The sequence below is a fragment of the Sciurus vulgaris genome (genome assembly GCF_902686455.1).
Source record: "Sciurus vulgaris genome assembly, chromosome: 9".
Lineage (NCBI taxonomy): Eukaryota > Metazoa > Chordata > Mammalia > Rodentia > Sciuridae > Sciurus > Sciurus vulgaris.
Genome location: NC_136469.1, coordinates 68,316,552 through 68,329,096, shown reverse-complemented (window position 1 = coordinate 68,329,096; position 12,545 = coordinate 68,316,552). Strand labels below are relative to the sequence as shown.

Genomic DNA, 12,545 nt, shown 5'->3' with positions numbered 1-12,545 from the left:
AATCCTAAACATAAGAGCAAGCACCCCCACTTTATGGGGGTTAAATATGCCAAAGATACATTAGATACCATTACCCAGGACCTTGTAACATGATTCATGGTCAGATGATTGAAGAGAGCTACAGATCCTGGTGAAGTTTGGCCTGTTTTTTGCCTGCTTATCAGTTTATTGCACCTGATAGCAGTCTACCTTGCTTGCCTACCTCAATCAATTCACATCTTGATCTTGAGTCACAGTACATCTCTTCTTGCTTGTGACCTCTGAGCTCTTGACCTTAACTTTGCCATTTCATTCAGGCCCTTTGTACTCTGCACCTCACTTCCACATCACTGTGTCTGTTTCAAACTAAACCAATTCATACCTTTTGCTTCAACCAATTTGTCTGTGCTTGTCTCTGAATTATGCTCCAGCATGACAGCTCAGCAAGAATGGCCTAAATCCTATCCCTCATGATAAGGAAATAACTTGCCTTTGTAATAATTAGACATTTAATGCTATGAGTTAGAATGGAAAGATAACCTGAAATTGTGTTTCACAGGGCAAGTCTATTCACATTATTTTCATTAATCATTCATCCTTTTTAAAATTTTTCATTAAATTCTTTTATATGTAAAACACTGTAAAACAATTCAAGAATACAGAGATGAAAATTAGACATTATTCTGAAATGGAGTCTGTCATTAAAAATATACTTCCTGAAGAAACTACATATAAAAATGAAACCCCTCATTTCTAATCCTTGTGTCATTCTTTTCTCCACAGTTGAGTCTTTTAATCCTTCACCTGCTTCCTAGTATCTTGTGTCTTTTCCCATTGCCCCTATTTTTGTTGTGTGCAGTCTAAATGATGAAGTTCAGGCATAGTGCCTGGAACCTCAGCTGTTCCCCAATTCCTAGGACAGTCTGGATAGAATTGGGAAGCAGACTGGTCCAATTGGCACCCCTCTCAGCTTGTCTCCAGTATAGATGAGTTTTGTAGTGTCTTCCTCCCTTGTCATCTTTCTGTGAACATCTTTCCTCATTGCTGACCTCTGAGCTTTCCTTTTGATTCAGTGCCAAAGCTCCACTGGCCTTCTCCCAGTAACTCTTACTCAGTTAATGGAAGCACTGTACTAGAAATCTTGACTCTCAGCTCTTGCCACACGTGCTGGAATTATGTTGCTATTCTTAACTAATTATTCAATTCTGAACTGGGTCTAGGTGTCTCTATGAAGTTATGAAATAATTTACTTGTCACCTTAATGTATGTTAGGCACAGCAAGAAAGTCTTTGAAGTACTATAAAGAAGGTACTCTTAATACCCCATACAATAGGTGAGGGAAGCAAGGGATGGAGAGGTGAAATAACCCAGGCAGTCCAGCAACATCCATGTTCTTCATAACCATGCCACCCCCCTCTCAAATTATATTTTATCCTTCCTGGTTTAATTGTCAGCCACCGTAGCCCTACTAGCCCCTGGTACCTGTGCTCTTGTGGAGGGGGAATCATTGTATGCTCTCAGTTCTCCACACTGTCAGCTCTATCAACTGGGGTGGACTAACAAACTAAGATTTCCTAATACTACATGCTCATATACTCTTTTTCTTTTCTATTCCCTCCTAGTTCAAACTTCTTACTGCTTAGCATTGTTTGTCTGTATAAAGCTCACTTTCTGGTGAACTTTCAGATCCTCCTCCTCTACCTATCTAGCATTTGTCAAATGTTTCTTCCCAATTCCAATACAGACCTTTTAGCTTTTCCCTTTCTACTCATATATAAATCTTCAATCATATATGCCATAAGATGATAAAATAGAATCAGCCATTATGTCATCAGACCCATGTTTCAGCTTTTGATCTGATGAATGAGGCATTTTAGGTATATACCCACATCTGTATTAGCTGTGTTAATAGATTATATGGATGGAAATTTAGAAAAAATGGAGCAATGTATTAAAGCAAAAAATATTGCTTCTAATCAATTTTGAATGTTAACTTAAGGTTTAATTTCTTTAGTATTAAGGATAGAGATCACTGACAGATTATATGACTTCAAAACAGTTTTATCACAATATCCATTTATATTTTAAGTAAAGATATTAATATTCATAAATGTGAAAGCCAAACCTGTATACATTTGTCCAATTATCATCCAGCATGGTAGAAAAACATTGGAATTAGAAAAAGCTAGAAGATGCTATGTGTAAAAGGCCTTAGTGTTAATACAATATAGAATTGTTTTAAACAGTTCATTTTCCTGTTCTAAAATTTGATGACAGTCTTCTGAAATTAATTCAGATTGATTCATTTTTCTTTTAGCCTAATAACATGAACAAAAAAGAAAACAAATAAAACTAGAGAATATTGAAGACTCACAATAATCAGATAATATCATTTTAGGAAAAAATAATATTTAATGGCCTTGCACATGGAGCACCTTTTTGTGCTATTGGGAATTCTCATTCATTTCTCATGACCTTTTGAGAAATGCTTTATTCCAGTTTGAGGAAAAACTGGATTTAGATGTTCAGAATCTGGTCCATAGTAACACAACTAGTTAGTACCAGAGCCAGGAATAGGGTCCATGTTTTGCTATATCCCTGAGCACTCTGAACCATTTACATTCCTTCAGCCTCTCAATTACAATGACAATGGGGGGAAAATATCCTTTCTCTTGATAAAAAATTAAAATTAGTAAGATGTAGGTGAGCATGAGAAATAGAAAAGGGCAAAATTATTGATTTTTCTTTTGTTATAAAACTGAAATAATGGCTTTTGCCAGTAATAGTCAAAATTGTATAAGAATTTCTAACTTCTCTAATGTACTATTTAAACACAACAATGAAAAAAATTTGTTTTGACTGCATTTGCTTATTTTTAATAGGAATATCCTTAATCTACATTTAATTTGACAGTCCAATGAAAGAGTAGTTGAAATTCTGAATATTTATATGCCCTCTAAACTTGCCTCTCAGAGTACCTCAGTGGCTTACACAGCTAATATTTTTAACTGATTATAACCACATTGCATCTGGGAAAGCGTAGTTCTCAGGAATAGGCTTTTGAAATATGTAATGTTTAAGCAAGCAATATTTAGTAGAGCAGTGCACATTATGGATGACCGAATATTAATTAATGACAAAAGACATGATATGTCTCAGGGTATTACCTTTAACCTCCCAGCTAATGTTACAGGCATAACAGGACTAGGTTTCAGAGTGTGCATATTTTTAATATGGGGATATTTTAATATTCATTTATTCACTTCAAATAATGAAAAATTCTACTAGTCACTGAAGGCAATTTATTAGCATTAATGATAATACAGCCAGAGTAGCATGAAAGGAGAAAATTATAACATGGATTTGGGTAATAGTATATTGTTCTATTTCACAGCAAAAGAAAAATAATCTTTTAAATCTGAATGTCATTATTCTTTAGTAAAAATAAATCTTATTCAATATATTGCTAGATATTCAGTTGTTTTTAAGATAGGTTTTGTAAATAAGTAATTATAACTCTATATTTATTGTTATATTGAATAGCTATTACCAATATCTTCCTATATATTGGTCATTATAAAGACATTATAGAAATGTGACTTGTACATCTATTAAATAGCATCTCATGCCTCCAAAGAACTGATCTAAAAGAATCCCAGACCTACATTCCTTAAGTACAGGATTTTCAGAATCTATGAATTATGAAAATCGATGTATAGGTGGTAGCTATAGATATAGGTATTTGTATATTTTTTAGTGTCTGTTACATACTAATTTGTATCCCCCAAAATCCATATGTTGAAAATCTAATTTTCATAATCTTAAAATGTTACTGTACTTGGGGACAGGCCATTATGGAGAAAATGAATGTTAAGTAAGGTCATTTAAGTGAGGGTAGGTCCTAATCCAGTCTGTCATGTGTTTTTATATAAAAGAAGAGACTAGGGATGTGTACACAGAGAAGAGACCCTATGAGAATACAACAAAAAAGTGGTGTTCTGTAAGCCAAAGAGCAAAGCCTCAGAAGAAACCAAACCTGCTATCATCTTAATCTTGGAATACCGTTCTCCAGAAATGTGAGAAAAGAAATTTCTACTTCTAAGACAACCAGGAAGTACCAGTTTTTTATGGCAGCCCTATCAAACCATAGTATTTTATAGCATATTGAAATGTTTAAATTAGAGATAACTATTCAGTAAGGTGGGAGTTACTATCAGATTGTTAGAGATTTAATACAACACTCTTTCTTTCTTTCTTTCTTTCTTTCTCTCTTTCTCTTTTTCTTTCTTTCTTTCTTTTTTTTTTTTTTTTTTTTTTTTTTTTTTTTTTTTTTTTTTTTTTTTTGGTTAAGGATTAGGAGTTCCTCTAGAAAAATATTTTCTTCTTACCAGTCTGACTCCAAGAGGTCACTGGAAACCAATTGCTATATTTTAAGGCAAGAACTCCCTTTTAGATTATTGGTAGAGATCAAAATTATATAAATATGACATAACTTTTATCAAGAGCTATAGCAATGTTAATGTCTTTTGACTCTAAAGTTTCTCTTTAAAAATTATTCTAAGTAGGGATTGGGGTTGTGGCTCCATGGTAGAGTGCTTGCCTCGCGAATGTGAAGCACTGGATTTGATCCCCAGCACCACATAAAAAAAAATAATCAAAATTAAGATATTGGGTTCATCTACAACTAAAAAGAATTTTTAAAAATTATCCTAAGTAAACAATAATGCAATTGTTCGAAGATTTATGTGAAGGAGTGTTTATCATACCATAGATCATAGAGGGAAACAAGTATAAAAACAGTTTCCAAATTATAGTGTTCCCTTCCATTGTGATTCTTTTGCCCATGAGTATTACAGTAGGTATGTGTGGACTTCTTAACATGGAACTGCCCAAAATGGGGGAGATAAAGTTTCCCTAGGAAACATGTAATAAAAGAAAGCATTTTGAAATGGTGGAATAAGTATATATGAAAATAATCCATTCTCCTACTACAACAATAAGAAGTCTGGCAAAAATTGTCAAAAACCAACTTTTTTCAGATTCTGGAAATCAAACAAAGGCTTTCGACAATTGAAGCAACGTATATTAAAGACAAATGATGCAATCTCAGTTATAATTGCAAACTTTGTGCTATTTTAACTTGTCCTAGGCCTACTTATTTTTTTCTTATTTGGCGTTATCTTGAAAACTAGTATCCTTGCCAAAAAGACAATTGTGAAAAAGAATACCATTTTGGCTACTAACATGGTTTAATGGGTCTAGAGACAAAAAGCTCTATTCCCAGGGATTTATAAATACTTGACATGTGTGGCAAAAACATAGGTCAAGCTCATTCATGAGACTTGTCTTATTTGACTTGAGTCAGAGTGCAAAACAACCCCATCCCAAGGGTATTTGTTAAAAAATCAATAACTATTTAATATTGCAGTTGCCAGACACAGTAACAGAGGTTGGGAAATATAAGTGGCTACCCATAAAATTCCAGTAGATCTGGGGAAGTGATGCGTGGAGAAGTCTTTAAAATGATCTGATTTATTGCTGGGAAACTTGAAGGCAACACACTTGGGCTGGATACATACATAAGGCTATGCACATACCCAAGAAAGACCAGAAAAACCCTGTTCTCTCATCTCTCTCTGACCTTGAGACTCTGCATTGTGGAGGAATTGAAGGATAAGGTGGATTCTAAATAACCAGAGCTCTGGGAACATGTCACAACACACAGAAACAGAACCACTTTGTAAAGGCAGAAAGATTTATTGGTCCATAACCTTAAGGAAATCTCTATTTAATCATCAGCTAACCACCAAGCAAATCAAGTCAACTTTGGTGACTACACATGACATGAATACATATTTTTCAGAATTAGTTTAGTCATTTTTAAAAATCAAAACCAAACTCTCAACAACAAACCTAAGAAAAGGAGATGACTGATTTCTAGAGTTTCCACATTACATTAAAATGTTTACTTATCAACAAAAGGTAGACGACATGAAAAGAAACAGGAAAATACGACGCATACACTGGAAAAAAAGACAATCAATAGTCATGTTATAAATATTTAAATAATGGATGGAAATTTTATCTAAAGAACTAACAGAAACTATGAGAATGATGTCTTGTTATATAAAGAAAATCATTTTTCAACAGTACTTAATTGAAATTTGGGGGTTGAAAAATATAATAACTTAAAATACATTACAGGACCCAGCAATATATTTGAGTTGGCAAAGAAAAATATCAGTGAAATTTAAGATAGGTCCATTGAGATTATCCAAGCTAAGGAAAGGATTGATAAAAGAATGAAGAAAAATAAAGAAAGCCTCAAAATCCTGTGAAATGCTCCCAAGCTGTACTTACCTTCACATAATGATAGTATTTGAAGGAGAAGAAAGTGGGAGAATGAATATTTGAAGATAAAATGGCCAGTATGTTCCCCAATTTGATGGAAAAGATTATAATCTACCTGCCAAGAAGCTTAAGAAACTTCAGGTAGAATAAATAATAAAGAGATCTACACACCAACAGATTATAGTTAAATTGTTAAAAGACAAAGAGAAAAATCTTTAAAGCAGTCAGATAAAATTAACTCATCATACACAGGGGGCCCTCAAAAAGACTGATGATTTATAATCAGGAATATAGAGGCCAGCAGGAAGTGGAATGATATATTCACAGTGCCAAAAGAAAAATAACCGCCAAGAATTCGTTTCCATCAGATTATCTTTCCAAAATGAAAAGTAAATTGAGGTATTTATTCACAGATAAACAAAAACTTAGGGTTGATCACTAGAAAGCCTGCCCCATAAGAAATAATAACGAAACTTCTTTACACTGCACTAAAACAATGGAAGTAAAGTGAATCTCCATGAAGAAATAAGGGGAAGACGTACACGTAATTGCAAAGGGAAAAAGTAAAAGATATTCTGCATTTTTTGTTTATAACTGTTTTCTTCCATCTGATTTACAAGACGGTTCCATAAAACAGTAGTCATAAAATTGTGCTACTGGATGTTCATGGATGAACAGACTTAATGATGCTAAGATAATACTAATTTTCAAATTGATCAACTACAGATTCATCCTGATCCCTATCAACATCCCAGCTAACTTCTCTGCACAAATTAACAAGCTGATCCTAAATTTCACATAAAGTTTAAGGCATTCAGAATAGGCACAGTAATCTTTTTCAAAAATTTTGTTCTAATTAGTTATACATGACAGTAGAATGCATTCTTGTATTTTGGTAAATCATACATAAATGGAGTATAATTTCTCATTTTTCTGATTGTACATGTCATAGGATCACATCAGTCATGCAGTCATATATGTACATAAGGTAATAATGTCTGTTTCATTCTACTACCCATCTTACCCCCATTTCCCCTACCCTCCCTTCACTCCCCTGTACCTGATCTAAAGTAACTCAATTCTTCCCTAGCACCACCCTACCCCTTATTGTGAATTAGCATCCACATATGAGAGAAAACATTCAGCCTTTGTTTTTTTAGAGCTGATTTACTTCACTTAGCGTGATACTCTCCAACTCAATCTGTTTACTGGCAAATGCCATAATTCCATTCTTCTTTAAATTTGAGTAATATTCCTTCATATAGATATACCATATTTTCTTTATCCATTCCTCCATTGAAGGACACCTAGGTTGGTTCTTGAAAAAATAAAGTTGGAGAACAGACCCACACTTCCTAATATCAAACTTGTTACAAAGTTACAGTAATTCAGATGGGTTACTGGGATATGGTTAAAATAATGAAATAGAATTGAAGGCCCAAATTAAACACTTATATTTATGATCAATTGATTTCAAACAGGAGTTTGTCAGTACATAGCAATGGTAAAAGAATAGTCTTTCCAGTGAATGGTTCTGGGACATCTGGATGTCCACATGCAGAAAGAAAAAAATATTATATAATAAGCAAAATGTAATGTATCTGGATTCATGACCTAAAAGTAATAGCTGAAACTGAAAATTTCTTACAAAAAAATCATAGGTGTAAATCTTCCTGAATTATTCTAGCAATGGTTTCTTAGCTACAGCAATCAAAGCGTACTTAACAAGAAGCAAATTGGATTTTCACCAGAATCAAGGATTTGGGTTTGGAGATGATATCAGCAAGATGATGGAATAGGTGTTTTCATCTCTCATCACTCATACAAACACAAAATTTCAAAACCACTCATGGATGAGATTACTATTTTAGAAGACCTAGAGTGAGTAGAGAGATTACAGTAACCTGAAAACAAATTGGAAGAACAGTTCATATTACCTACACCACCCCATCTGCAAGGCAGCAAATTCCAATGCCAAGAGAGACATCTTCTGTCCAAGATTTCTCCTGTGGAAGAAAATGAAAGAATAGTGAACACTTGGCCTTCCCAACCTTGTAGAACATTGTCTAAGATGCCCACTCTTTCTCATCTCCTACAAAATGCTGAGGGATAAGTAGATTTAAGTAATCTGAAGATGGCTAGGAGGAAGAAAAGAGGTAGAGGCCCACAGAAACTAGGGTATAGGACTCAACAAAAAGTCATGGATTCTACTACACCCTATGTGAACTTCAATAACAGGCCTGCCCAAAAACTCATAGGACAAAATCCCTGTAAACTATTCCCCAACAGCTAGTCACCACAAATGGCATGTGAACTTTTGAACATTCCATTAGCACACAGAGTCACCTTGGTGAATTATGCTAGACTGGCATGTAACCTAAAAACTTCACAGCACTGCCCTTGGGAAAGTAAATGGAAGGCTCTTAGCAATCAGCCTTGCTTTATGGGACCAAGAAAAAGCATACAATACTCATAATTCTCCTTAAAAGGGAACAAAAAGAGTAGAGATTGGGCATCCATAGAAAGAGTCTGAGATACCTAGGAATCTCTAGCCAGGTTGCAGGTGAAGGAATTTGTTTTCAAAGAATACAGGTTGGTGGAGGTGACAACATCAAATGAAAAGAGAGCAATGCAAAACAACATGAAACACAAAACATCAAGGGAACATGATACTTCCACAGAACACAGTAATGTTCCAGTAATCAAAAGAACTGAAGATCTATAAAATATCTGACAAGAAAAATCAAAATAATTGTTTTAAGAAAGCTCATGGTGCTATAAGAAGTACAGACCGATTAACAATTTTTTAAATAACGTGTTTAAAATATTAAATTCAGTGAAAAATAGAAATAATAACAGAAAACCAAAGAAAATTCTGGAACTGAAGACCATGAAGGAAATGAAAAATGAGGTAGACTTTTAAGAGGTGACTCAAGCAATAGAATATCTGTGAACTCAAAGACAGTTCATTTGAGATTATCAAGCCAGAGGAGAAAAAAGAATAAAGTGACTAACAAAGACCATGGAATTTATAAGGCAACATCATCTGAAACAGTATATGCTTTCTGGCAGCCTCAGAAGGAGAAGAGTGAAAGAAGAAAAAGGTTATTAAAAAAATGATGAGTGAAAATTTCTCAAATCTTGGGAGGGATATGAACATCTGGGTTTACATATTTAAAGTTCACCAAAAATGTTTAGTTCCTTTGCCCATTTACTGATCGAGTCATTTTTTAAATTTTTATTTAATTTTTTGAGTTCTTTGTATAGCCTGGAAATTAATGCCCAATTGCAGGAGCATGTGGGAAAGATTTTCTCCCATTCAAAAAAGAACAAATCAAAGATTACACACGGACACATTATAATGATGTCAAAATACAAAGAATTTCAAAAATAGTAAGACAAGAGCAACTTGTTAGAAGTTGCAAGAGAAACTTATAAGATTATGGGTGGACAGGAAAGAATAGGTAATACACTCCAAGGGCTGCAACAAACAATCAGTAAAGAATATCCAGAAAAGGTGTTATTTGGAAAAGAAGGAAAGAGAAAAGAATATCCAGAAAAGGTGTTATTTGGAAAAGAAGGAAAGAGAGCCTTTCTCAGATAAAGGAGCTGAGGGAGAGGCTGGGAATGTAGCTCAGTGGTAGAGTACTTGTCTAGCATGCATGAGGCCCCAGGTTCCATTCCCAGCACCACACACACACACACACACACACACACACGTGTGTATATATATATATATATAGAGAGAGAGAGAGAGAGAGAGAGAGATCATGACTGCCAGACATGATTTCATGCCTTAGAAGAAATGATAAAGGAAAATATTCAAGTTGAAACAAAGTACATTGATTAATAATAACTTGAACTTATGAAAGTATAAAACTCACTGGTAGGGGTAAGTATGTTATGAAATTCAGAATCCAATAATAGTATACTGGTGATTCATAAACTACATTTAACTGTTTTCTAATGAAAGACAAAAGTATTAAAAATAAATACAACTGAAATAATAATGATAATGATACACAATATGTAAATGCTCTAAATGATGTAAATGCTGATGCCAGAAACACACAAAAAATGGGTGGGGAATAAGTGAATAGACTTTTGGTATGTGATTGAAGTTTAGTTTTATCAACTGAAAACAGACTGCTAATAACCATAAAATGTTTTAGGTTAAGATTGATCATAACTACAAACTAAAAGCCTCTAGTAGATACACAAAAGATAAAGGTTACAGAATCAAAGCAAACCACTATAAAAATCATCAGATCACAAAGGAAGACTGCAAAGGAAGAAAGGAATGAAGGAACAACAAAATAGTTAAGAACAATGAAATGGTAATAGTAAGGCTTTACCTGTTCTGCAATGTGAAAGGATTAAAATATCCAATACAAGTACATCAAGTGAATGAATGGATACAAAAGCAAAGTTCAAAAATATGTTACCTAAAGAGGCTCACTTTAAGGGCATTACATAGGCAGAAAGTAAAGGGATAGAAAATTAATACAAGCAAATCATAAATAATAACAAAAGAGAATAGGGGTGAATAGATTTTTTTATATCGATTCTTTTTAGCTATATATAATATTAGGATACATTTTGACATGATCACAAAAGCATGGAATAAAAATGGCTCTGGTTCAGTCCCCAGCACTTCCCGCTCCTTCCTGCCTTCTCTCTCCCCCTGCTTCCCTCCCTGTACTCTACTGGTCTTTCTGCAATTTACTTGTAGTTTTTGTTTTTTTAATTAATGTCTTGTGAATATACATGATGTTGAGATTCACTGTGATATATTCATGCATGTACAGCCAGATTCATCCCACTGTTCTTCCTCTATCTGGTCCCTCCTTGTCTTCCTCAATCCACTTTGTCTACTGATCTTCCCTCTTTTGTTGGAATTTCCTCTCCTTTTTCTTTCCTTTCTCTCCCTCCTCCCACTTTGAATTAACATCTGCATATCATTTGACCTTTGGTTTTTTGGAACTGACTTATTTCACTTAGCACAATAGTCTCAGTACCATCCATTTACCATAAATGCCATAGTTTTATTCTTCTTTATGGCTGAATAGTACTCCATAGTGTCTATATTTCATATTTTCTTTATCCATTCATCTACAATGGGCAACTATATTGGTTCCATAACCTGAATTTTGTGAATTTTTGGTGTTGTAAACAGTGATGTGGCTGCATCACTGTAGTAAGCTGATTTTAAGTCTTTTGGATATATATCAAGGATTGAGATAGCTGGGTCATATAGTGGTACCATTCCTGGTTTTTGTTTTTGTTTTTGTTTTTTTAGAACTCTCTATATTCCTTTCCAAAGAAGTTGCACTAATTTGCAGGGGTATGACTAGCTTTATCAGACAAGACAAAATTTAGTTCAAAAACTGTCACAAGAAAAGTCATTATGTGATGACTATAGAGGTCAGCTTGACTGACTGCAACCTTCTGGTATCATAACTACCATGATTGCCACAGAGAATCTCTGGCTGGTCTCTCCACATAGTTTCCCAGCATACTCCACATAAAACCATTAGAGTAATATATAGGACTTTATGCCATGAATGTGCCTGAAGTCTTTGGTATTAGCTTAAAATAAACCAGGTATATTCTGGCTTGGATGAAGTTGTTTTCATACTGATTACTTTATATGTCCATGTTCTCTGGCCCAAATCATAGGGATCCACTGGTCTCACTGCCATGTGGGACCACACTTACATCAATAAGTCCCCAATAAATTGCACTCAGTTCAATCCTGGATCTGTTGGCCTCTTTTTAAAGTCTCAAGGCCCCTTGTGGCTAGTCCTCATACACTGGGACTGGGTTGTTTCAAAATAATGACAAAGGACTTAACTCATCAAGGGAATAAAGCTATTATGAAAATATACATCCCCAACATGGAACACCTAAATGCATAAAAGCAATTATTACCATAACTAAAATGGGGAATAGTAAAGCTAAAATGAGAAATAGTAAATGATTATGGGTGATAGCGATCCCACTGTTATCATTGGCTATATAATCTATGCAGAAAAATCAATAAGGAAAAGAGCAGACATGAATAGTATTATAGAAAATTGACCCAGTAGACACTTGCACACATTCCATTCAATGGCAGACAATACACATTTGTACATCAAGCATACCTGGAACATTCTTCATGATAGAGCATAAGTTGGGCCAAAAGAGAAGCCCTAGAAAATTTAAGGAAGCTA

The 12,545-nt window shown here is 34.3% G+C and overlaps 1 protein-coding gene across 7 annotated transcripts in view; it reads left to right on the top strand.

Moving 5' to 3' along the window:
- Positions 1-12,545, top strand: part of CCSER1 (coiled-coil serine rich protein 1) — a 1,261,997-nt gene that overhangs the window by 744,201 nt on the left and 505,251 nt on the right. The window contains exon 10 of one of the 7 annotated variants that reach the window (XM_079153253.1): positions 3,915-4,192. The exons of the other annotated variants lie outside the window; for them this stretch is intronic. Coding sequence (XP_079009379.1) covers positions 3,915-3,983 — 69 coding nt within the window. The 3' untranslated portion in view covers positions 3,984-4,192. Of the gene's footprint in view, positions 1-3,914; positions 4,193-12,545 lie in introns of those variants that run through there. 7 annotated transcript variants of the gene reach the window in all.